At 39.1% G+C, this 22,570-nt stretch overlaps 2 protein-coding genes across 2 annotated transcripts; both read left to right on the top strand.

Moving 5' to 3' along the window:
• The first annotated feature begins 1,197 nt into the window (after positions 1-1,197).
• On the top strand, positions 1,198-10,499 carry LOC121503708 (matrix Gla protein). The gene is made up of 5 exons (XM_041778240.1): positions 1,198-1,327; positions 9,334-9,418; positions 9,510-9,539; positions 9,713-9,818; positions 10,047-10,499. The coding sequence occupies exons 2-5, from the start codon at positions 9,358-9,360 to the stop codon at positions 10,201-10,203; spliced, it is 354 nt and encodes a 117-aa protein (XP_041634174.1). The 5' UTR covers positions 1,198-1,327; positions 9,334-9,357; the 3' UTR covers positions 10,204-10,499.
• A 7,067-nt stretch (positions 10,500-17,566) lies between these two features.
• On the top strand, positions 17,567-22,306 carry LOC121503870 (bone gamma-carboxyglutamate (gla) protein). The gene is made up of 4 exons (XM_041778444.1): positions 17,567-17,633; positions 17,793-17,831; positions 19,595-19,679; positions 22,204-22,306. Exons 1-4 carry the CDS (start codon positions 17,567-17,569, stop codon positions 22,304-22,306), a joined length of 294 nt encoding a protein of 97 aa, XP_041634378.1.
• Positions 22,307-22,570: the final 264 nt, after the last annotated feature.

Here is a 22,570-nt window from a genome sequence, read left to right as displayed (position 1 = left end):
CATTGCAAATTAAAATTGAGTGTTGGTGTCAGTTGTCCAGTGTAAGTTCTCATAGACTGATGATCTCAACTGTAACCTCCGCTATAATAGCAAATCCAACCATCATGGTTTCTTTGGAGTAGTTTTGAAGAATGACAAAAGCATCCACTGCAGACAGTCCGGTACAGTCCACCTCTCATTGATGGCTCTTCCTGCACTGCTTCTGCTTATTAGCTAGGATGCCCTCTGCTTGAACACCCATCTATGGGGAAGTGAGATGGTACTCTCGCCAACGGCCCAAACGACCCATATCTAGCTATAAAACTACAGGCTAACCTTATGAACAATATCTGCATGGATGTGCTGTCAGATTGTTGCTTTTTGCCTGGTCTTTCTCTTTTTCCTTTCTTAGCTTCACCCATCGCCGTCCTCTTCCATCTCTTTGATCTCTTAGTTTAAACAGTTTTCAGATGGTCAATCTGGCTTCTTGTTAGCTTAAGGCTGGTGTGTGAACCAGGGCTGTAAAGGCTGTGTGCACCTCTCACAACTGAACAACGGCCTGCTGACAGCCTAAGTTTTATAGTGCTGAAAGCAGGCAACCAGGGCACTCCGTGGACACGAGGTAGATGTCATTCTCTCTGTAGAAAGTTACTCTACAGTTAGATGAACTCTGAAACTACTTTTTATAAGGTGGAAAAGTTACACATTGTTGCTCTAAGTAAAGAAAAATAAACCGTTTTTGTGGGACCACTGAAGGGTTAATAGGAAACATAAAAAGCTGCTGTGTTCCTCTACTAGAAGAGCAGCTGTGATCCAGACGTGTTGTTATTATGACGCTCAGAAGCGCTGATATGAGCTCACAGCTTCCATTCATGAACATTAAAGGAACAAGTCACCTAGAATCCCCCATTCAGACAGCAGTCTATACCATCCCAGAGTCATCTGGGGGCGAGTTTAATGTGCACTTGTATGTCGGAGTGTCTTCTGATGTCATGCACCCGGGGTGGCAAACAGCAGCGAATACTATCATATACCTGTCAGACATCCCTATGCCAGCCTCCCCTCTGTCTCTCTGTTTACCACACGCTTGTTTTTCTCCCACCTCCTCACGGTACAAGGCGTGGGAGTGGGGGAGAGAGTGAGCTAATATCTCGGCCAGTGAAAAGAGGGCTGATAGAAAGAGGAGGGAGGAGAGAGAGAGAGAGAGGGAGTCGGTGGGTAGAAATAAAGGGGTGGGGGCAAAAGAGGTGAGTATAAAAAGTCTCAGTGTGGGGAATTAGGAAATACTCCTCAGGAGAAAAATACCCAGAGATACTTGAGACATCTCGCTGCATAATTATCTTCAACGGTAAGAAAGTCATCTCTTGAAACTAACAGCAGATGGAAAAAAGGAGTAGTTCACATCTTTTAAAGACAAGAGCTGTTCATTTTTAGTACTAACCACCATCTTAGGGATGTGCATTCTTGTGCTACTGCTGTTATAATGCTGCAACATGATTTCAAAGGCCTTTATTGTAGAGGACTGCAGAGGAAACTTCCTTATCACTCCTTATGGCCACAAAATGGTCAAAGGACCATAATATGTGTAGCATTCTTTTAATTCCTGTTTTATTCCTGCAGATTTTTTTGCATTTTTGTTCTTATGAGTTGTTTTAGATCAGTATGAGGTTAAAAATTAACCCTTTACATGCAAGTTTGCATCATTTCCCACTAGTTTGCATTTGTAAAAATGCATATATTGAAACTTTTTCAGCATAATAACCAGTCAGATATATTCTGTCATTAATAGAACAGTCTGACATGAGTCAGCGATGACCAATAACACTTATTTTGATGCATTAAGATTTTGTTTTATGCTGTTAATGTTGTTGCTTTGGTGCAACAAAGGACTTAATTACCTCTTTTTACCACAATTAAACTCCTGTAGTAAATTATGCATTTTTAATTAATTCCTCCAATGCTAAATTATTTTTATTTTTATGATTTTTCATTGTTTTGAAACAAAATTTCATCAAAAATGTACCCGTTTGTGCCCATTTGTTTTTTGTGCAAAGACCAGCTAGAAAAGTCCTTAACTTCCTCCTTCGACCAAATATGGTCATGCCACCGCTCCTCTGGTAAAGTTATACATTTCCAGTCAATTTCTCCAGGGGGTTTTCAATTTTTTTATGCAGTTTTCTCACCTGTCACTTCATTAGGTACGCTGGTTCAACTGCTCATTAGTTCACATATCCAGTCAGCCAATCATATGGCAGCAACCAGTGCATGTAGGCATGTAGACATGGGCAAGATGATGTGCCAAAATTCAAACTGAGCACCAGAATTGGGGAGAAATGCAGTTGAAGTGAGTTCATGTGATGTGTCATGGTTGTAGGCGGTCTGGCACCCTCTCATGCTGTTCATGCCAAATAGTGGGTAAAAAAACAAATGTTGCAGCAGAAATCCAGACTCATCAGGCCAGGCAACACGTCTTCAGTCATCTGTTAAACAACTCTGGTGAGCCCACATAATCTGCAACCCAGTTTCCTGTTCTTAAATGTTGACATCCGTGCTTTCAGAGATGCTCGAGCTGTTGTTTAAATGACTGTTGCCCTTCTATCAGCTGGAACCAGTCTGGCCCTCCAACAGCTGTCATCAACAAGGCATTTTCATCCAGGGAGCTGCTGCCCAGTGGATTTTTTTCCTCATTTTCTCACCATTCTCTCTAAACTCCAGAGATAGTTGTGGAAGGATTGTGAAATACTCAGACCTGCAACCATGGCACGACAAGAAAACACAATTCTTCTTATCCAATGCTCAGTTTTGCTCATCTTGTCCATGTCTGCATGCCTCACTGCACTGGCTGCTGCCATGTGATTGGCTGATTAGATATATACATTAAACTGCTGTACCTAATAAAGTGATCCTGAGAGGATTTTAGTTGAGTTTTTCCCTTTTACTGAGACAAACTGTCCTCTATAATAGTTGGGGATGGGCACCAAAAACCAATACCAATATGGTACCAACATACCAGACGCTGACATAAGGGCTGGCTTTAAGGGCTTAGGCCCTGAATGTTCAAGGCTTGTGAAAATATTTGTTCTGTTCAGTGTAAAGATCTATAGATTCAAAAAGAAATCAGTTGTAGTGTACAAATGGATGTGGGAATTTTAATCTTGTGGGCAAACAGAATAAAACCAACCTTTTTTATTTTACTTTAAGGAACTTACAGTACAGTATAAAAATGCATCTAACACTGTATTAGATTTGAACATTTTCTGTGTTTTTCAAAGTATATCTAAATCAAGTAGCCTGCATTTTGCTTTTCATACCATTTTTAATTTATATTGCTTAGTTCAGCTTTTTACACTAAATTCATACCATATCCATGCTGTTTATAATTAGATAAAAAAAAGAAATTTCTGACAATTTCTGCACATTTTCAGAAAATAAAGCAGAAAAAACAGAGAAAACTTTATTAAAAATCATTGAACAATTTTGCATGAGGAAAAGGGACAAAAAAACAGACAAAAGGGAGTTAAAAGCAACAAAAATTGCATAAAATAGTAAAAATAAAAGTGAAAATGGGTGAAAAAAGAGCAAAATGTGATATAAAAGGGGCAAAAATGGTTGACAAGTGAAAGAATGGGTGAAAAGTGGCAAAATAGTTGCAAAAATATGGCATAAAGGGCTAAGAATGACACAAATGGGATAAAAGTGGTAAAAATGGACATTAAGTGGGAAAAAAGAAGTGGCAAATATAGGTGTAAAGTGGCAAAATAGTGGCAATAAAGTTCATAAGAGGTGATAAAAGCAAAAAGTGTCAGTGCCAAGAAGAAGTAGCAGTCAGGCATAAGGTGACAAACAGGGGCAAAAATGGGTGAAAAGTGGCACAAAGGGCAAGGAACAAGAAAAATTAGATAAAAGTGGCAAAATAGTGGCAACAAAATTTGCATAAAAGGTAAAAAAAAAAAAGTAAAAAAAAAAAAAGGTTTAAAGTGGCAAAAATTGGCAAAAAGCAGGAAATAAAGAAAAATGTAAATATGGTCGTAAAGGGGCAATGGGTTAAAAGTACCCAAAAGGGAAAAAAGTACCAAAAAGACGTACCATAATTGGTCAAAAAGTGGTGTAGAGGGTGAAAAACAGCAAAAATGGGCATGGAGTGACAAAAATGAGTGAAAATCTAACAAACATGCATTGATATTATCGAGACATCATAACTGGGGAGGGCCCATTCACTGGTTTTTCAGGGATTCAGCCAATTCTGTGGTCAAACCTGCCACCGTTAAATGTCTGAGCCAGATATGCTGGATGATCTCTGCACAGAAAACTGTCCATTATTGCCCTCTAGCATTCTGTACGTGTTATACAGAATCTGTGCTTTACTTTAGCTACAGATAGGATGAACACCATACCTTTAACTTATTTCAAGGCAGACGACAACACCACGCTACACTTTGACACTCAGTGGTTCTGCTTTAAACTCTCTGTCAGAGTCCAACACAGAGTCTGTAAAGTCATTTTCTTTACCTGAGACTAATGATTCAGTCATCGTTTGGGCACCAGAGCCTATTGAAAAGTATTGATTTAGCAGAGAGAAACCCAAACTATACCCTACCAACCACAGTGGTTCCCAACTTTTTATTCTTGGAGCCGCTTCATTTAAATCTAAGAAAAGCTGGGACCCCCTTTGAGTCACCTGGGAAAAAGGTGGCACATAGCTGTCAATAATCAGCACTTATTTCATCACTTTACTGATTTAAGGAATGCTTTACTGTGATTTGAGCCCATAAAGCCCCAGACCCTTGGGAACTAACTGCCTTCCCTCCAAACATGGCAGAAATCCTGTCATTGAGCTTGCACTGCTTCATGCATGAGTGTGAGTGCATGTCTGCGCAGATTCATGCTCATCCATGGCTGTGCAACTCTGAGACGACATGGGGAATAGGAATGAGATTGAAAATGTGGTTTCAAAGGAAGTCAGTCTGCTGAATTTTGGCTCAGGGGCTCATATGTGCTATTTTTATCAAATAGTAGAAAAGTGTTGCAATAAAATTCATTAGAAGTTCAAACTTTGATAAACAGTACCCATCTTTAGCTAATATAAAGGCTGTGAGACGATCGCAGCCAAAATGTCAGCAGAAAATAAAGTCAAATGACCACAAGAAGGCCAAAAAGAGTTTAAGGGTTATTGTGCAGCCTGAGGTCAGTTCTGCACGTGCCTGGCATCATTCCTGTGGCTTTTTCCACTGAGCGGGGCAAACTCTGGGAATATGAACCCACCAGGACCCCTACTAAGACTGAGACAGACATAAAACTCTACAGACTCTTGTCAGCACCTAAAACACACTCCTAAACTCTCACACTCTTAAACCCTCACACTCGTAGACTCTCTCTCTCTCTGCATGCTCTTCATGTTCTCCTCTTTGGAAGCTTTTGAGCTCTAAGGCCTGAGGCTTTCTGTCTGTTGCTCGATGTAAGCCTGGGATATCCCTGGAGCCACGATACGCCTGAGGGGCTGATGCTGTGAGTCAGCAAAGAGTGTGTGTGTTTATGTCTAATGAAAGCTGCTATTGATGGGAAACAGGAGGGCAGCTGAAACAGAATCATGTCCAAATCCTACAAACAGAGGACAGATGAAAGCTTTCTGCAGAGCAGGCATGCAAAGAGAGAGCGTGTGCAGACATCTGGCCTCGCTGTTTTTACAGGTGTCACACACCTTACTGTGTGCCACCCTTGCATGTTACAGCGTGCATGAGTATCTGCATGCATTTGCACACCTTGTAAACAAGTGTATTCATCCAGTTTCTAGTAAAATGTCCCATTACTCAAGTCCAGATAAACACCTTAATTTAAGATGTAAAACAGAAAATAAGTCCTGTAACAAGACTTCTGTGCCTCACCCTCACCTTAAAAGTCTTTGTTAGTCAGTCAATCTTTGTTTGCATAGCTCTGATTCATAACCAAACATATCTTAAGACATCTCACAAAGAGGGCAGGTCTAGACCGTCTTCATGAAGTGTTATTATAAGACCAGAGCTACTCATGTTAGCTCAGCACCAGCAGCATATAGTCTTGTTACGGTGGCCAGGCCCTTTAACATGCAGGAACCTCGACTCATGTCAGCAGCCATCTGCCGAAGCTGCACTGGAACTGGGAAGAAGTCAAGGGGTAAGGGATGGGAGACAAGCAGGAAGAGGAGAGGGACAAGAGAAACAACAACACAACAAATAGAGGACAAATGTATGGCTGTCAAACATCTCCAATTTTACAGGAAATGGCTATAATGTTAATAATGGTGGGGGTATGTGAATGACAAGCAATAACAACTATGACTGAAAGAAAATACTGCAATATTAGCATCAGCATTAGCAGCTGGGATGCTAATATGTTTCCTGACAGCTGTTGTGTCAGCAGAGATCTGCAGAAGCAGGTGTCAGAGAGCCACAGTCTGCCATGGTAAACTAGCAGGTAGTTACTCATTATTTTCCCAGGTAACTTGAGGTTAGTAACCTATCCTTTCTCTGGTTAACAAGCTAGTTAGTTAGACACTATTTTTCAGGTAAACTAGGAGTCAGTTAACAGATTGTTTACCAGGTAAACAAGCAATTAGTTACTCTTTTTTACCCAGTAAACAAGAAGTTAGTTACTTATTATTTACAAGGCAAAATAGGAGTCAGTGACTAATTATTTCCCTGGTTAACTAGCAGCTAGTAACTCATTTTTTCTCGGGTACATTAGGAGAAAGTAACTCTTTATTCCGAAGGTAAACTAGTAGGTAGTTACTTATTATTTTTTTTCCGGTAAACTAGGAGTCAGTTACTGTTTATTTTCCCAGGTAAAGAAGGAGTTAGTTACTCTTTATTTTGAAGGTAAACCACCACATGGTTACTCTTCATTTCCCAGGTAAACTAGGAGTCAGTTAACTGATTGTTTACCAGGTAGACAAGCAATTAGTAACTCTTTATTTCCCAGTAAGCAAGAAGTTAGTTACTTATTATTTACAAGGCAAACTAGGAGTAAGGACTCATTATTTCTAAGGTAAACTAGCAGTTAGTTACTCTTAATTTCTTTCCTGCAAACCAGCAGCTAGTTACTTATTATTTACCAGGTAAACTAGCAGTTAGTAACTTATTTCTTCTCAGGTAGACTCTTTATTCCGAAGGTGAACTAGCAAAAAGTTACTTTTTATTTCTCCGGGTAAACAAGCAGTTATTTACTCATTATTTTGAAGGGAAACTAGCAGGAAGTTACTTTCTATTTCTAAGGTAAACTAGGAGTCAGTTACTGTTTAATTCCCATGTAAACTAGGAGTTAGTTATTATTTATCAGGTAAACCAACAGGAAGGACACTTTTTCCCAGGTTAACAAGCAGTAAATTACTCATTATTTCCCTGATTAACTAGCAGTTAGATCCTCATTATTTCTCAGGTAAAGTAGAAGTTAGTTACTCATTATTTCCCAGTTTAACTAGCAGGTAGTTACTTATTATTTCTCAGGTAAACAAACAGTTAGTTACTCTTTATTTCCTAGGTAAACTAGGAGTTAGTTACTCTTTATTTCCTAGGTAAACTAGGAGTTAGTTACTCTTTATTTTAAAGGTAAAGTACCATTTGGTTACTTGTATTTCCTAAGTAAACTCGCAGGCATTTATGAACTTGTAGTTTGTAACCTATTCTTTCTTTGGAAAACTAGCTGTTAGTTGTTTTTTCTTAACCTGGTAAACTAGCTGTTTGGTTACTCATTATTATCCTGGTTAATAAGCAGTTAGATACTCATTATTTTTCAGGTTAACTGTCGGGGTGAGGAAAAAATCGATACAGCATAGTATCGCAATATTTTACACAGCGATAGATCGTATCGTATCTTTCACCAAGTATTGATTTTTTCAAATTAATTGCTAATCTGAACTGAAGTCTATGATACTGGATAAACAGCATCAGTTGCTTTTCTAACCACTTGATGACGCTGTGGCGCCCTTTGTTCAGTGAGGTTGGCAGAGGTGACGGTCATATAGCAGGAGAAAGTTAGCACAACTAATAGAGTGGCGCAGACGTGGCGTAATTTCTTAGGCAAACCCGGAAGTTCGTGCCACATGGGTTCCCTTGGCGTCAAGCCTAAGGGATTTTTTTAATGTTTTTTTTTTTATTATTGCTGAAAATAAGCTCTGAAATTTATAACACACATTTTGTTCATAAAGATAATCTTCATACATTGATAATATGAGCATCACATCTGGTTCGTTAATCTAACTGACCAAAGTAAAAAGCTAACGTTATGCTATGTTGAACTACAACACGGTCAACTAAATTTAACTTCATCACCCGCAGATACAAGTGAGCGGCGGGCTCAGTTGCCACGCTTCGGATGATGTATATAGTCCCGACAAACGCTGTAGTCCTTTTTAGCTGTCTTTTAGCAACCGCCTCCATTAAGACGTGAAAAGATACACAATTCAAAGGTGAGGCAAGTTTCTGATGTATTTTATGTTGAAGGATAAAACATTAAACTCTCTTGAGCTTGTGTTTACCACAGACCTTATTTCAGGCAAAATCCTTTACGAAAACTCCTTCAAAAATTCCACAGACTTTTATACAAAGGAACTGGAAGTGCTAAAATGCTAACTTACTTCCGTGTTTTAGGACTCATTCCTGCACCACTCTGTATGGCAGCACCAGAGAAAGGACATTTGAATGCTAACAGGGCACGAAAGACATGGACATGACACATGCGGTTTGCAAGGAGTGCTAACTAGCAGTTATACCCATTTTTTCCCTGGTTACTTGTTTCTTACTGAGTAGTATTGCCTGTTTTCATGTCCCCTGTTGTAAAGTGTTACCAAAATTCCTTGTTCATGTAAACCTACTTACACTACCCAGATCCTGAAGTAGAAATCCTCTTCTTAGAAAACTGTTGTTGGCCTCTGTCAGCGGTCGGTTGGCCGGCTCTCTCAGCCACAGTTATTCTCTCATGGCTGTTCTTTCACACTGAGGTTTCAGATATTGAGTGGTGGTTGCGAATTGGCCTCTGATGCACTAAAAAGACCGTAGAATGCTTGTTTATCTGAGCGTGGATCTTCACTCTTGTCTCGTGAATACGTTAAACTTGTGTTCGGCGGAAATTCTGCAGCAATGCCTCTACGTGCACGAATGTTTGGAGTTGCTTATAGATTATTTCTGGTTTCAGTCTTCATATGCATGAAACCACACAGACAGATTTAGACACTTTGAGCCCCTTTGAGCAGTCTATCCCTGCTTGTGGTTCTTTCATGTTTGCCAGCAGTTTTCGCCACTTTTTCTGGCTCTTTTAACCTTCTTTTTCTTTCTTCAGCGCTGACAGGACTCACTGAAACAGTGTTTTGCTTTTCTCCTGCAGACAGGCAGATAAACAAGCCCCAGGATGAGGAGCCTGCTTCAGTTTGTGGCCGTCTGTGCTGCTGTCTCTCTCTGCATCTGCTATGGTACAAATCCACCCCAACATCTCTATGAAACACACACGGTTGACGCAGCGGTTCATCATTATAATTAACTGATTCCATGTTTTTCCCGTAGAGTCTCATGAAAGCACAGAATCCATTGAAGGTGATTAAAAGTCGACTCTCGTTCATGGAAAAACATGCATGCACCTCTAACATTAAACCCTCATCTGACCCTTATTAACCTGCCCTACCCCTTTAACTTCACCTCATCTGCTGCACCGTGCACGCCCTGATTGCAGAAAGGGATTTTTGTTTAGTAACGTTTTGTTGTTCCAGATCTGTTTGTGCCGCCAAACAGAGCCAACTCCTTCATCACGCCGCAGAGGCCCAACGTATACGTCCCCACCAGAGGGAACAACTTCAACTATTACAACATGATGAGGTACAACCACCACAGACGTGCACACACGGCACATTAGCCTTCCTTTATCATGCACATATGTAAAACCACAACAGAATGCACACATGCCCACACATTAAGGCTCATAAGAAAGAGTTAATTAGACTATAAACATTAAGATGTGCTGGAAACATCAGCAGAGCCTGCAGCTGGGAATAAAAAAGCCTGTCTGTTTCTGATTACTGTCTCTATCTTCATTTCTACCCACAGGACGATAAAGTCTCCAGCAGAGCGGCGTGCAGAGGTCTGCGAGGACTACTCCCCCTGTCGCTTCTACGCCTACCGTCACGGCTTCCAGCAGGCCTATCAGAGGTTCTTCGGCGCCCGAGTTCAGCCGGCGAGACCGACCGTGAGCCGTCGATACTGAGCAGTCAAACATCCATCCATCCTCTCCACATATAATTTTTATGAGTCGATGTTTTTGTGGCTGCTTCTGGGTGTGAATGAAACATTTTATATAAAGAAGCATCCAGAACGTTCATGTCCCATCTCTTGTGTATTCTCAGGATAATTTTTATCCACTATATCACACTTTCGCAGCAGTTATGAGCTTTATTTGAAGTGTCTGTACTCAATATCCACTATCTTGTATTAAGCATTTATTTATCAGTTTGTTTCCCTTGCTTTGAGTGAATAAAAATCCCTTTGTTGGGTTTGTCCTTATTCTGATTGTGTCTTTTGTTTGCTGCATGATTGCATGAGAGGGATCCGTGCTTGCAATGCAGAGCAGATGTTAAAATCACAGTAATAGTCCAAGTTTTGTTCAAAAATGAAAGAGAGATGAAAGGATTTCTTCAAATCATATCTGTTAGGAAATAACTGTTTTTGTGGGCGTAAGTTTTAAGCAAATATACTTTTGAGAAAGCTGTAGACCATCACAATCTGGCTTATTCAAAGGCTGTACTCACAGATGCACGCCTGAAAAATTCTGGAAAATTTTAGGACAGTCTGGACTTTTCTAAAGTTAACAAAAATGTCCAGTGAAGTTCTCTTGTGAGACAAAAAAGAGTTGAATAACCCTTAAATGAAAAACCCTTAATAATCCATTGAATATGATATAAAGTGCCTGTACCCTTTTATTGTTTTTATAAATCAATCATAATCAATAAAATTTAGCTTTTTTTGACTCTTTGAACTCTTTAATGTTGAAGTGAAAACAGATTTATACAAAGTAATGCCACTTAAATAAAAAATATATAAGGCAAAATAAGAGTGACTGACCTAATTCACCAGTTAGTAAAACTGGAATCACCTGAGTGCAGTGAATTTGTCTCAGCTTATTGTAGTATAAAGACACCTGTGTCTGGAAGGCCCAGTGGGTGAATCAGTATTCCTTGCTACCATTACACAAAAGTAACACTCCAAGCAACTCAGGGGAAAAGATAGTGAACAGAAAAAGTCAGGGAATGGATACAAAAATATTTCCAAGGCGATGCACTTGAAAAAGCCCATTTCTGCCACTTAAAAAGAAAAAATGTGAAAGTTAGTCTATTCTAAAAAAAAGACAAAGAACAACAAAAAGAATCCTAAGTTAGAATTATGAGATAAAAAGATGAAATTATGAGATGAAAAGTCAGAATCATGGGATAAAAATTCCAAATTACAAGATAAGAAGACAGAATTATGAGATAAATGTTGAAATAATGAGATTAAAAAAATCAAAATTGTGTGACAAAAAGTCAGAATTATGGTAAAAAAAAGAGTCATAATTATGAGTTGAAAGTCATAATAATGAGATAAAACGTCATAATTATGGGATAAAACGTTCTAATTATGGGATAAAAGTCATGATTATCAGATAAAAGTCAAAATTATGAGATAAAAAGTCATAATTATGGGATAAAAATTAATAATAATGAGATAAAACAGCACAATTATGAGATTAAAAAAATCATAATTCTGAAATAAAAGTCATAATTATGAGTTAAAAGTCAAAATAATGGGATAAAACATCATAATTGTGAGATAAAACGTCCTAATTATGGGATAAAAGTCATGATTTTCAGATAAAGGACATAATAATGAGATAAAACTTCATAATTATGAGATAATACGTTCTAATTATGAGATAAAAGTCATAATTATGGGGTAAAAAGTAATAAAAATGAGATAAAACATCACAATTATGAGATAAAAAATCATAATTATGGGATAAAAGTCATAACTATGAGATAAAACATCCTATTTGTGAGATAAAAATCATCATTTTAAGATAAAAAGTCATAACCATGAGGTAAAACATCATAATTATGAGATGAAGCGTGAGCATGGTGGCTGCAGCATCATGCTGTGGGGATGCTTCTCAGCAGTTGGCCCTGGAGGGCTTGTAAAGGTAGAGGGTAATGAATACAGCCAAATACAGGCAAACCCTGGAGGACAATCTTATTCAGTCTGGGAGAGAACCACGGCTTGGGAGCTGATTAATTTTCTTAAAACAATGAGTTGAAGCATACAGAAAAGCTACACACAAATAGTTTAAAGAAACCTTTCAGAGTTTGAGCAGTTTGGCAAAGAAGCATGGAGTAAAATTTCAGTGTCCAGATGTGTGAGGCTGATTGAGACCTATACACACAGACTCAGTGCTGTGTAAATGAAAAAACATAATGCAAAAAATCTCTAGAATGTCTGAAAAAGACCTAAAAATACCCTCTGTGCTAATGCGCTGATTCGGTAAATGTGTCTTGGTTTATTAAGGATAAAAGGAAGGAAAAATTCAACCCTGATTTTGATCTGTTTGGTCAATATCTGGTTTCTTGTAATCTTGAGAAGAATTTGAGCTATGCACCAAACATTTGTGTGTCTTCACAGCTACACACAGACTCACAAACAGGTCAGCACAGGATGTCAGACACAGTCTGAGACAGTCCCATTGGCCTTTTCTCCACTGCCAAAGGCCACATATGTGCACAATTTAGCTCATCCTGAAGCTGAATCCTTCAAGTTTGTCTTTGAAAGGAGCCAAGGCACCAGATCTGATCCAGACGGTGAAATTACAGCCCGTATGATACCGACAGGACCGTCCAGAGACTAAACAGCAAGTCTGGGAAAGAAACGAGGAAAGCTTGAGAAAAAGGTTTGAGGACATATCATATCATCAAACATGCAAACATGATCTTTTTATAGTACAGTATCAGGAAGTGTCAGGGAATAAATGCTGTTTCCAGTGAAACACAAAAGAACTCTGTAAAGCCTTAAAACAGTCAAATATAATGAAAACATCCTCAATAAACTTAAATGCATGTTTAAGTTTACTCCATGTAAGTTTTATTGGAAAACAACCCCTCATGTTTGGTAAAAATATCTCCCAACATCCCCAATAACCCTCAGAGAATGCTTCACACACGCTCAGTTTCTAAATGCAGATTTTATGGAGCAAATCTCTGCGGTTGATCATAAAAAACAGAGCCTTTACATTGAAATCATGTCACAGAATGTTGGACTGTGCTTTCTCAGCTGTGTGCACTTCATGACCTACAGAAAACAAGAGTAGGAGTGCTGTGAAACTCTGACCTCTACAGGCTGCTAGCTGGTACTGCAGTTCAAATATTCTTGAGCCATATTACTGATACATGGTCTTTTTAATGCTTTTCTTTTATTGCACCACAGAAAAAGGGCATTAAAGGGGTAAAATCAGAAGAGATTGAGATGCAAGTGCATGCAAATTTAGATATGATGCACACACAAGATACTTGAACCCTACTGAGTGAAGAAACCCTTCATTTTAGTTAAGCATTTAATTCTTCAGCAGATCCACTCCTGTAATCAAGAAGACAACTTTTCCTGGTGCCATACATATAAAGAAGAGCAAATAGAGGATAAAAGAAAACAAGACGATGAGAAAAGTTTGAAAAGAGAGCAGCAAGAGACAGAAGAAGTAGAATTCCTGACTGTGTGACTGATGGTTATGTGACTCCATGAGGTTTACAGTCTCTGGATGATGAAAGTTCAGTTTTGGGTCTGGAAGAAAGGCTGGGGTTATTCTGGTAGTGTGATTTGGAGAAATCCTACTTCTTTAATGGCATAATGGCATGTTGTGTGGTAAACTTTGAATTGCAGAGCCGAAATGAAGTATATGAAGGTCAAATTCATCCATCCATGCATCTTATTCTGCTTATCCGAGGTCTGTTCTCAGTGGCAGCAGGCTAACCAAGTCAACCCAGTCATCACTCTCCCCAGCAAATTTTCCAGTTCCTCCTGAGCGACTCTGAGACTCTCCCAGGCCAAATAGGATATATATTCCCCCCAGTGAATCCTGGGTCTGCCTGAGGTCTCCTCCCAGCTGGGTGTGCCAGGAAGACCTCAAAAGGAAGGCGACCAGGAGGCATTCCTCATCGGATACCCAAACCACCTCCGCCCTCCAGCTCAGCTCCCTCTTCATCACTGTGGTCCAGTACAGCAAGGTGGTCATTCAGTGGTACTGCCGTGCTTTATTATTGATGGATCTTGTTGGTAGATAAAACTCATGCCGTGGCCAGATGGGACAACAGTGTCTTCTCTGCCAAGAGAAGCTTTCAGTGTGGCTTTCTGCTCATTTTGATAAAGAAATGTGGTCCAGTTGTGATAAGACTGCTGCTATACTATAGCCCAGTGGTTTTCAACCTTTTTTTGCCTAAGGCACGCCTAAGGTTAAACCCAAATCTCAAGGTACACCATATTCATAATGATTCAAAACAGACTCTTTTAATAATGTCACAGACAAGGCCAGTCATAAGGAGAGAGCTTTCTGAGTCCCACTGCACTGGGGGATCATGGAGGTCAGCAAAACCATGGTCTATTGTTAAGTTAAGCTGTGATAACCATGTTATGTTTTTAACCTGAATAATAACCACTCTTATAAAAGCAACAAAAATTAGTTTTATTTATTTATGCTTTGGTACAATATAGCCTTCTTAAAAATGCAATTCCATTAAAACAGAATTATCCTTTTATCGGTAATGTTGATGGAGACACTGAACTAAATGATTAGGAAAGTAATGTTGACTTTGTAGCTAGTCACAATGTGCAGAAATATGCTGAAAAATAAAGTATAAGATACTGAGACAGCTTTCACTGAGAGAACTGAATTGTGAAAGGGGCAACAAATGGGTCGTGCAAAAGTGGCCAAACAAGAGATTCAAAGCAGCACAAACGGGTTGAAAGTGACAAAAAGGTGGCAAAAATGGGTTAAATGTGGGAAAAAGTTCCAAACCAGTGTTAGCCAGGACGCTAGCACCAATGCTACTGACCTAACACACCGATATCAATAAATCTGGACTGAGGAGGGCCCATTCTCTGGGTTTTTCCAGGGCCCAGCCAGATCTGTGGGCAGTAGAGGTGTTTTCGACAAAGGATTTTCATAGTTGAATCTGATTCGCCAGATTTTGCCTTTAATCGACTAATAGTCGAACAGCGTTTCCACTTGACTTTTTTGTCCACGGTCAAAATGACCGGCAGTCCTCAAGAATTCCGGCCATTTAGAACAACTTCCGGACATTTGCTTTAACATTATTTTGCTGCATTAACAGCAGCAAAACGCATAAATCTCTGTCTTATTTTTTAGTGAAAGTGGTTTAAAGTATCAAAATGAAAGCTGCGCGCTTTTCCTTACACAAGCAGTCAGTCAATATACGCCCCCGTTAAACACAGAAACAACAACAGTTAGCTTCACATCAGCACTGTTAACCTATTAGCACACTGGCTACTATCATAACTTTGCAGCTTACAACAGCCAAATACCATCCTCCACTGACAACAACAAAGCATCCAAACACATAACAAAAGTGCTCTCTTAACTGGATCCTGCGTTAGAACTCTACATTTCGAATGAAAAATGAGTCTTACCGTCGGCTGCCAATATCAGTCCTCATGATGATATAACCGTAACCTCTCTGAAGAGAGACAGAGCCTTGGTTATGAGCTCCAAGCGGTCCATGCCGTTCTGCACGATGTGATTCTGTGTTGACCACAATCCAACTTTATTTGAGGGTCGGATCTGCTCGGTGTAGGCCTCTCTCTTTCTGCTGCTGCATCGGTGTTTACGACGTTCCGCTATACAATTCCCTTTGTTTCAGCCTCTTCATTACTCGCAGCGAAGACATAAAATCCCTCCATACCACTGATGATATTAAGCCTTTGGTTAACCAGGAAAACCTCATTTAGATTAAAATTCTGCTTGACGAGAAAGCTCTGGTCAAACTTTCCCACTTTCCCTGTATAGTCCCCAGCAATACTGAGCATGTGTAGAGAGATAGATTTGCTTTAACATGTGCATACTTAATTAGCCATGTGCTTGCCATCTGAAGCAATAAACAACCCCAGCACCGCAGGACAGTAGATGTAGCTTTTAGTTTATATGAACGCATTATCGCAACATATCTTCTAGGTTACACAAAATATGCAAGTATTCAGTATTTACTTACTTAGTTACATAACAACATTTGACTATGAGGTTCATAGTCGAATCAGAATCTTCCGAATCGAATCGCCGAATCACCAACTATTCCAGGTCCCCCCTAATGGGCAGGCCTGGTTACTGTATTTGTCATAAAGTTCTAATATCCCAAGGCACACCTGGACTTGCCTCTGCCTAGCCACACCATTTGAGAACCACTGCTGTAGCGTCATCTGAGCTAACTGCTTCATTGTCAGCAGCCATTGCTACCATGTCCAAGTACAACTAAACCCTCCCTTGCTACCACCTTGTTCTCTTCAAATGATGCTGACTGATTGTCCAGGTCTATTTTAAGAAAGGCAAACTTGTTCCAGACTGGAGCTTTGCGAGATGGATCAGAGTCTGGACAGTCCATCTGCCCTGCAGGGTTAGAAACTGAAGTCCTTGACCTTTGACTTCTAAATCGATTCTGCTCATCCATGAGTCAGAGCAGAGATTCTTACCAAGTCTGATGGAAATCCCCCACAGTTGTTGTATGAAACCCTCAGATGGATGGCGAGGGCTCAATCAGAGGTGGCCACGGCCAAACTAGACATCCGATTGGCTACCCTAAAAAATATATTATTGGCTATTTGCTTTGTCAGAGGCAAGATTGACACTGTAATTGTTTCAGGTTGTATTGCAGGCCACTTTCAGCCACTCCCCAGCATAAATCATTGCAGCAGTTGGGCCACATCTAAAAAATCTGTCTGTGCCACTGATGGATGGATGGAACTTTATCGGTTATTGGCACTGAGGAATAAAAGTACTAATCTTTTTTTTTTTAAATGCAGATCTTTAGTCACATTTGTAAGAAAAAAACTGCCTGAGAAAAAGAATGAGGGCACTACCTAGGTTCCACTAATACTATTAATCAACATTTTATCAGTGTGCATGAGTTCACCTGCAAAGAAATGACCCAATGCCCCTCCCAACTGATTGATTTTTACTAGAATCAACCTTATTCTTTCAAGAGAAAACATAAAGAGCTTTAACATGTGGCTAAAAGTCCTCTATACTAACTTTTTTGCAACAGTGTCTACATCTGCTCTCTGTTCATCTGAAGTTTAAAATCAAACTCATCTATAAAATCTGTTTCTGGCTGCCTGCGTTTCTGTGGAGTTTTTCATTTCTGCATCCCTGTGGGTGTGTGACAGACGATGCCCTGGCCAATCACACACCCATGTCTCGGCAAGGGCTGCATCTATAGCTCTACTTCTGCATATATGGAAAAGAGAAAGAAAGACAGAAAAAGAGGAGAGCATTTAGAGGGTGGTTCAGACGACCTGATTCTGCAGACGAAGAAGAGAGAAGCTGAAAGATGAAGACTCTGTCCATCTTGGTTCTGTTGTCGCTGGCGGTCATCTGCCTCACTTCAGGTAAAACCTGCATGAAAGGAAAACTCCTCAGACAGTCTAAACAATGTTACTTTATTATTCCAAGCACTTACTGAGGTAAAAATCAGAGTTTAAGAGCAACCACTACTGAAAATCTGACCAGCTGCTTTCTTCTTTTTACAACAGTTTTAATCTAATTCTCTTTCACAGATGTCTCCCAGCATGCTGATGACGAGCTCGCCCAGGACGGTAAGATCAAAATTCAGCATCATTCATCTTCTATTGTCACCTAGAGTTAAAATATAATGAGAGGTTTTAGAGGCAGTTTGATGCAGAGATGAAACTGGTGAATTTATGTCTAGGAAACACAAGTTTTCATGAGCACACACTGATTATAGTTTAAAATTTCCTTCAATACTTTTCTGATTGGCTTCCTAGAAAATGAATAACAGAAAAAAAAGGTGCTATAATGCTTTTTAACAAACAACATAATTTTCAATAACCCTTCAATTACACTGCAAAAACTTAAATCATCATATCTTATTTCCACAAAAAATTATAAATGTTTTTTAAAACCTTCTTATTTATGCATACATTTTTCGAGAATAATGATATTAACCAAAGAGCTGAACAACTGAATAAAAGCAGAAATTAAAACTCAAAAACGGCAGATATTTCAACACCACATGATGCATTTAAAGCCTCTATTTGACCAGGAAAACCTCACTGAGATGATAAATGTCTGTTATAAGAGCAGCCTGACTAAAACAGGCAGCAGCTGAGTTGACAAAGTTTCTGACAGACAGTGATCAGCCAATCAACAAGCCTAATAATGCATGAAAAATCATGGAATGATCAAATTAGCAAGATCTGTCAAGACTAATCTGAAATCAGGAAACATAAAGTACATACAAATATCAGAAAATAAATCCAAACCAGAGCTGTCCGCATTAATTATGATTAGCTTTCCTTATTTTTGAACTTTAAATTATTTTTGTTACATTTTGGATGTTTGTGTTTTCTGATTTTAGGTAGTGTTCATTTTGACAGCACTTTTTAATTAGTTTTAGTCTTTTGCCAAAAATATCTTTTAGTTTTAGTCTTATTTTCTTCATCTAAATTGTTTTAGTTTTAGTCTAGTTTTAGTTGACGAAACTTCCCAACATTTTAGTCGACGAAATTTACAGTGTCTGATTGGATCTCTCCCCAACTTACCCCGCCACCACGCAGCAAAAGCAGTTGTGATTGGATCTCCCCCATATCTCATCCCACCTTTCCACACAGCCAAAGTAGCTGTGATTGGATATATGCCTAAATTGCCCCTACTTTCTACATGACGAAATTAGGTCTGATTGGATAAAGTCTCTGTCAGACATTTTCATCTCTATTTAATTGTTGACAAAAGTGTCAATTAATTTGGTTTTAGTTTTTGTCCATGTGCACTTGTTTTTTATTAGTTACTGTCTCGTTTTCATCAGGGGAAAAAAGGCTTTTAACGAAAACTATAACGAAAATAATTAGTCAACAAAATTAACACTGTTTCCTGTTTAAACTTGCTTTTATTTTGATAGAAAATAAGGATCTTCAGGTCGATCGGAGATTATGGCATTAACTTAACCATGGAAAAGGAGCTTGTTATGGATTGAAAAGGAAAATAAAGCAACAGAACAATGTAACGTTCAAAGACTCTGACTTGTCCACTGTTTTTTGCCATTTAATTTTTATTTGAAAAGGCAATATAACAAAATGAACATCATCCTGAACATTTCCACCGCAACACCTTTGCTAGTTTTTAATCTATGCACCAGGAGTTACATTATTAACCCTGACTGAGATTTATTTTTTCATGTGAATGCAATATGCTTCTGTAAACAAGTAATGCGTAATTTTGACTACATGTCAGACCAATGCACACGCTTAGGTTTTAGATTTTGCAGTGTAGCAACACTGGGACATTTTTTTACTTAGACTTTAAGTTCTTTACATTTGTGTTCAATGTTCCTGATGTTCAGGTCCATTCGTGGAGAAGGAGGAGGCCTCTGAGGTGGTGAGACAGAAGAGAGCTGCACCAGAGTTATCCCTGACCCAGCTGGAGAGGTATTAACAAACCCTTTACATTTCATAGAGGTAGCATTGAGATAACCTGGCATGCCCGATTGACTGGTTCATATCTCTGTTGCATGGAATATAAAGTAACTCTCATTCATCTGGGAAACCACCCATATGAGGAGTTTAGGAAGGGCAGGACTTTTAAAAAAATTCTCAGAAGGAGATTGGACGAATGTTCTATCAGATTCACAAAAGGCCAATCAGACTGACAAGAAAAATGATGACAGCTCTGGTAGTAACCTGAGCTCATCAGACAGGCTGCTGTAGTTTATGAATGGTGAAGCTTGTTGGTGGATCAAACTCATGCTGAGGCCGGTCAGGAGAAGAGTGCAAACATCTTTTCCCTCATGAAAGCTTTCAGTGTTGCATTTTATCTTTTATTTGATAGAGAAATGTGGTCCAGTTCTAATAAACTGTCATTGCTATAGCTACATTAAAGCTAAATGCTACGCCAGCAGCCATTGCTATCTTCTCAGCACAACTAAACCTCCTTGAATGATGCTACACAGCAAATTCAGGTCACTGGAATAAACACTGTGTGAGTTAAATGCAACTCAATCTGAGTGTACATGTGAGACCATCGAATAAACTCCAGAGCTGAGTTAAAGTAACTCTTTTCTGGGAGTTGATTCTTATTCTTATCAGGAGTTCAAATAAACTCTTATGGGAGTTAAAATACTACTCTCACTAAGAGTAAAATTAACTCCCATCTTGAGTTATATGAACTCATTCTCAGTGTTTTTGTTAGTATTTTACAGATATATTTTCTTGTACAGAGGTTATATTTCAGACAACTTTAAACACCACCAGATGGAAATCTACCATGCCACTAAATCTACCAATTTTCATTGGTCATTGTGGCCAAGCTGCTGTGCTCTTATTAGGATTAACAAAGTGACAGACAACTTGTGATCCCTTTCAACAGACAAGTTTTAGCCATATGTGGGAAGTGTATAACTCAGTGGACAGTGTCACTCATGGTGCAGATGTATCTAACATCAAATCAACAACAATTCACCAGAAACATGAGCAAATGAAAAACAGCAATAGTAACTGTACAACAGGCAACATCCAAACACATTTAAATACATCTAAAAACATCTAAAATATATCTAAACACACAATGCATGATGGGAAAACTCTACTCCCTAGATTTGAAGTGGCAATAGGGGCGTGGCAACAAAGCTGTTGGGAATGAATTTAGGAACAGTGTTGATTCACTACTCTCAACACCGTGTGAATGAACTACTTTTTTCAACACTGCTCAGGAGCATCACTGAACACTAGCTGGAGTCTAAGTGCGTGAATGTACTCTGAAAATCTAACTCTTTCACTCTTTTTTGTTTAACTCCCAATTTTTTCACTCTGGGAATTTGCTGTGCAATTGGTTAGATCCATTTTCAGACCTGGCACAAACATTTCAGAGCAGAACTCTGTGAGATGCATTTGCCTGATGCCTGATGACAGATATGGAATCTGGCCAGTGCATTGGCTTTGCAAGGTTGCTGTCTGCTTGCAGCTTCCTGCAACCAGATGCAGGCAACATCATCAGATCTCGTTCCATTGCAAATCTTTGGTCTGAACTGGGAGTAGGAATGCCAGACTTCTTAGCTAAGCCCCAACCTGCAGAAAACTCAGGATGTCAGAGAGAAAAGGAGAGGCGACTTTGCAGGAAATGTTTGAACCAAACACTAGCTTGTGAGCAGGGGCGTAGCTAGAGATTTAGGGTCCCCAGAAAAAATATATAACACAGGGCCCCCCTTAACTGGCTTGCCAAGCAACAAATGCTATATCATTTTTAAAAATATCCACGCATTTTAAAGTATTTTTGAACCATAATTTCTCCATTTATGAGCAGTATGGTTAAATGAAACCATATGAGCAATATGGTTAAATGAAATTTACTTGCATTATTTTGCAGTACTGGACTACACCATTTGGGCATGTTTAAGGGAGGAGAAGGACCCCCCAGTGTTTTATTTAATTCTCGTTTATACAAATTTCAGTATGTTGACTGATTAATTTAGTCACTTTTGATTCAATAATGACACTTACTACTAAGAAAAAAATAAACATAAATACACTTTTCATTGCAGGTTTCTGAAGGGCCCCTCCCCACTGGGGGCCTGGGTAATCAGTACCACGCCCATGCTTGTGAACATACTTTCATCTCCTGAAGGAGGTCAAAGTTAGCCAGGAGGCTAGCACCAAGATCCAGCATGCATAAATATTAATAAGTCACATCTAAGGAGGGTCCACTGACAAGACCTTTCAGGGAGTTTTAATGCATTTTGTGGAACTTTTACCTTAAATTTTGCCAGAGCATCATAGCCATGGACATGAATAAGAATACAGTGAAAGTTTAATGTATTGGGAATGTTTTAAAATAAGTCATCTAAAGCTACGATATTTGATAGAGAGTTAACCTGGCACAGTCTGCAGTATTATCTTGTCTAAATGCCTCTAAGTTGCTCATTTAGCCTCTATTTGATGATTGTCTTTCTCTCCTCAGTCTGAAAGAAGTGTGTGAAACCAACCTGGCCTGTGATGAAATGATGGACGCTCAGGGAATCATCGCCGCCTACACCGCCTACTACGGACCAATCCCCTATTAATACTGATCATGAAATACTATCCACACATTTACAACTAAAGGAAATACCTTAACCTTTGAAGTCTGACTCTTTTTCTCTGTAAGCCACAAATATGTTCATAAATTCAGAAATCTGGGGGAGAATTGAGGACCAACATGCAAAAATATATCTGTGTCATTTGATTTTTCATCTGGAATAAAGCCAGAGCATTGTCTTTATTATTCCTACTTCCCTGTAGAGTAGTATGAGGTTAAATAAAGATGAATAAAACTCTGCTGTTGCTGT

Source organism: Cheilinus undulatus, linkage group 21 (genome assembly GCF_018320785.1).
Source record: "Cheilinus undulatus linkage group 21, ASM1832078v1, whole genome shotgun sequence".
NCBI classification, from domain to species: domain Eukaryota; kingdom Metazoa; phylum Chordata; class Actinopteri; order Labriformes; family Labridae; genus Cheilinus; species Cheilinus undulatus.
Note: the sequence above shows the minus strand (reverse complement) of the source record. Positions and strands in the feature narration are given on the sequence as shown.

Excerpts from the sequence above, each read along its gene's own strand:
- LOC121503708 (XM_041778240.1), top strand. The coding sequence starts at position 9,358 with ATGAGGAGCCTGCTTCAGTTTGTGGCCGTCTGTGCTGCTGTCTCTCTC. Across the intron at positions 9,419-9,509 it reads CTCTCTCTGCATCTGCTATG|AGTCTCATGAAAGCACAGAA; the intron begins GTACAAATCCAC and ends TTTTTCCCGTAG. Across the intron at positions 9,540-9,712 it reads AAGCACAGAATCCATTGAAG|ATCTGTTTGTGCCGCCAAAC; the intron begins GTGATTAAAAGT and ends TTGTTGTTCCAG.
- LOC121503870 (XM_041778444.1), top strand. The coding sequence starts at position 17,567 with ATGAAGACTCTGTCCATCTTGGTTCTGTTGTCGCTGGCGGTCATCTGC. Across the intron at positions 17,634-17,792 it reads CCTCACTTCAGGTAAAACCT|ATGTCTCCCAGCATGCTGAT; the intron begins GCATGAAAGGAA and ends TCTCTTTCACAG. Across the intron at positions 19,680-22,203 it reads TCCCTGACCCAGCTGGAGAG|TCTGAAAGAAGTGTGTGAAA; the intron begins GTATTAACAAAC and ends TTCTCTCCTCAG.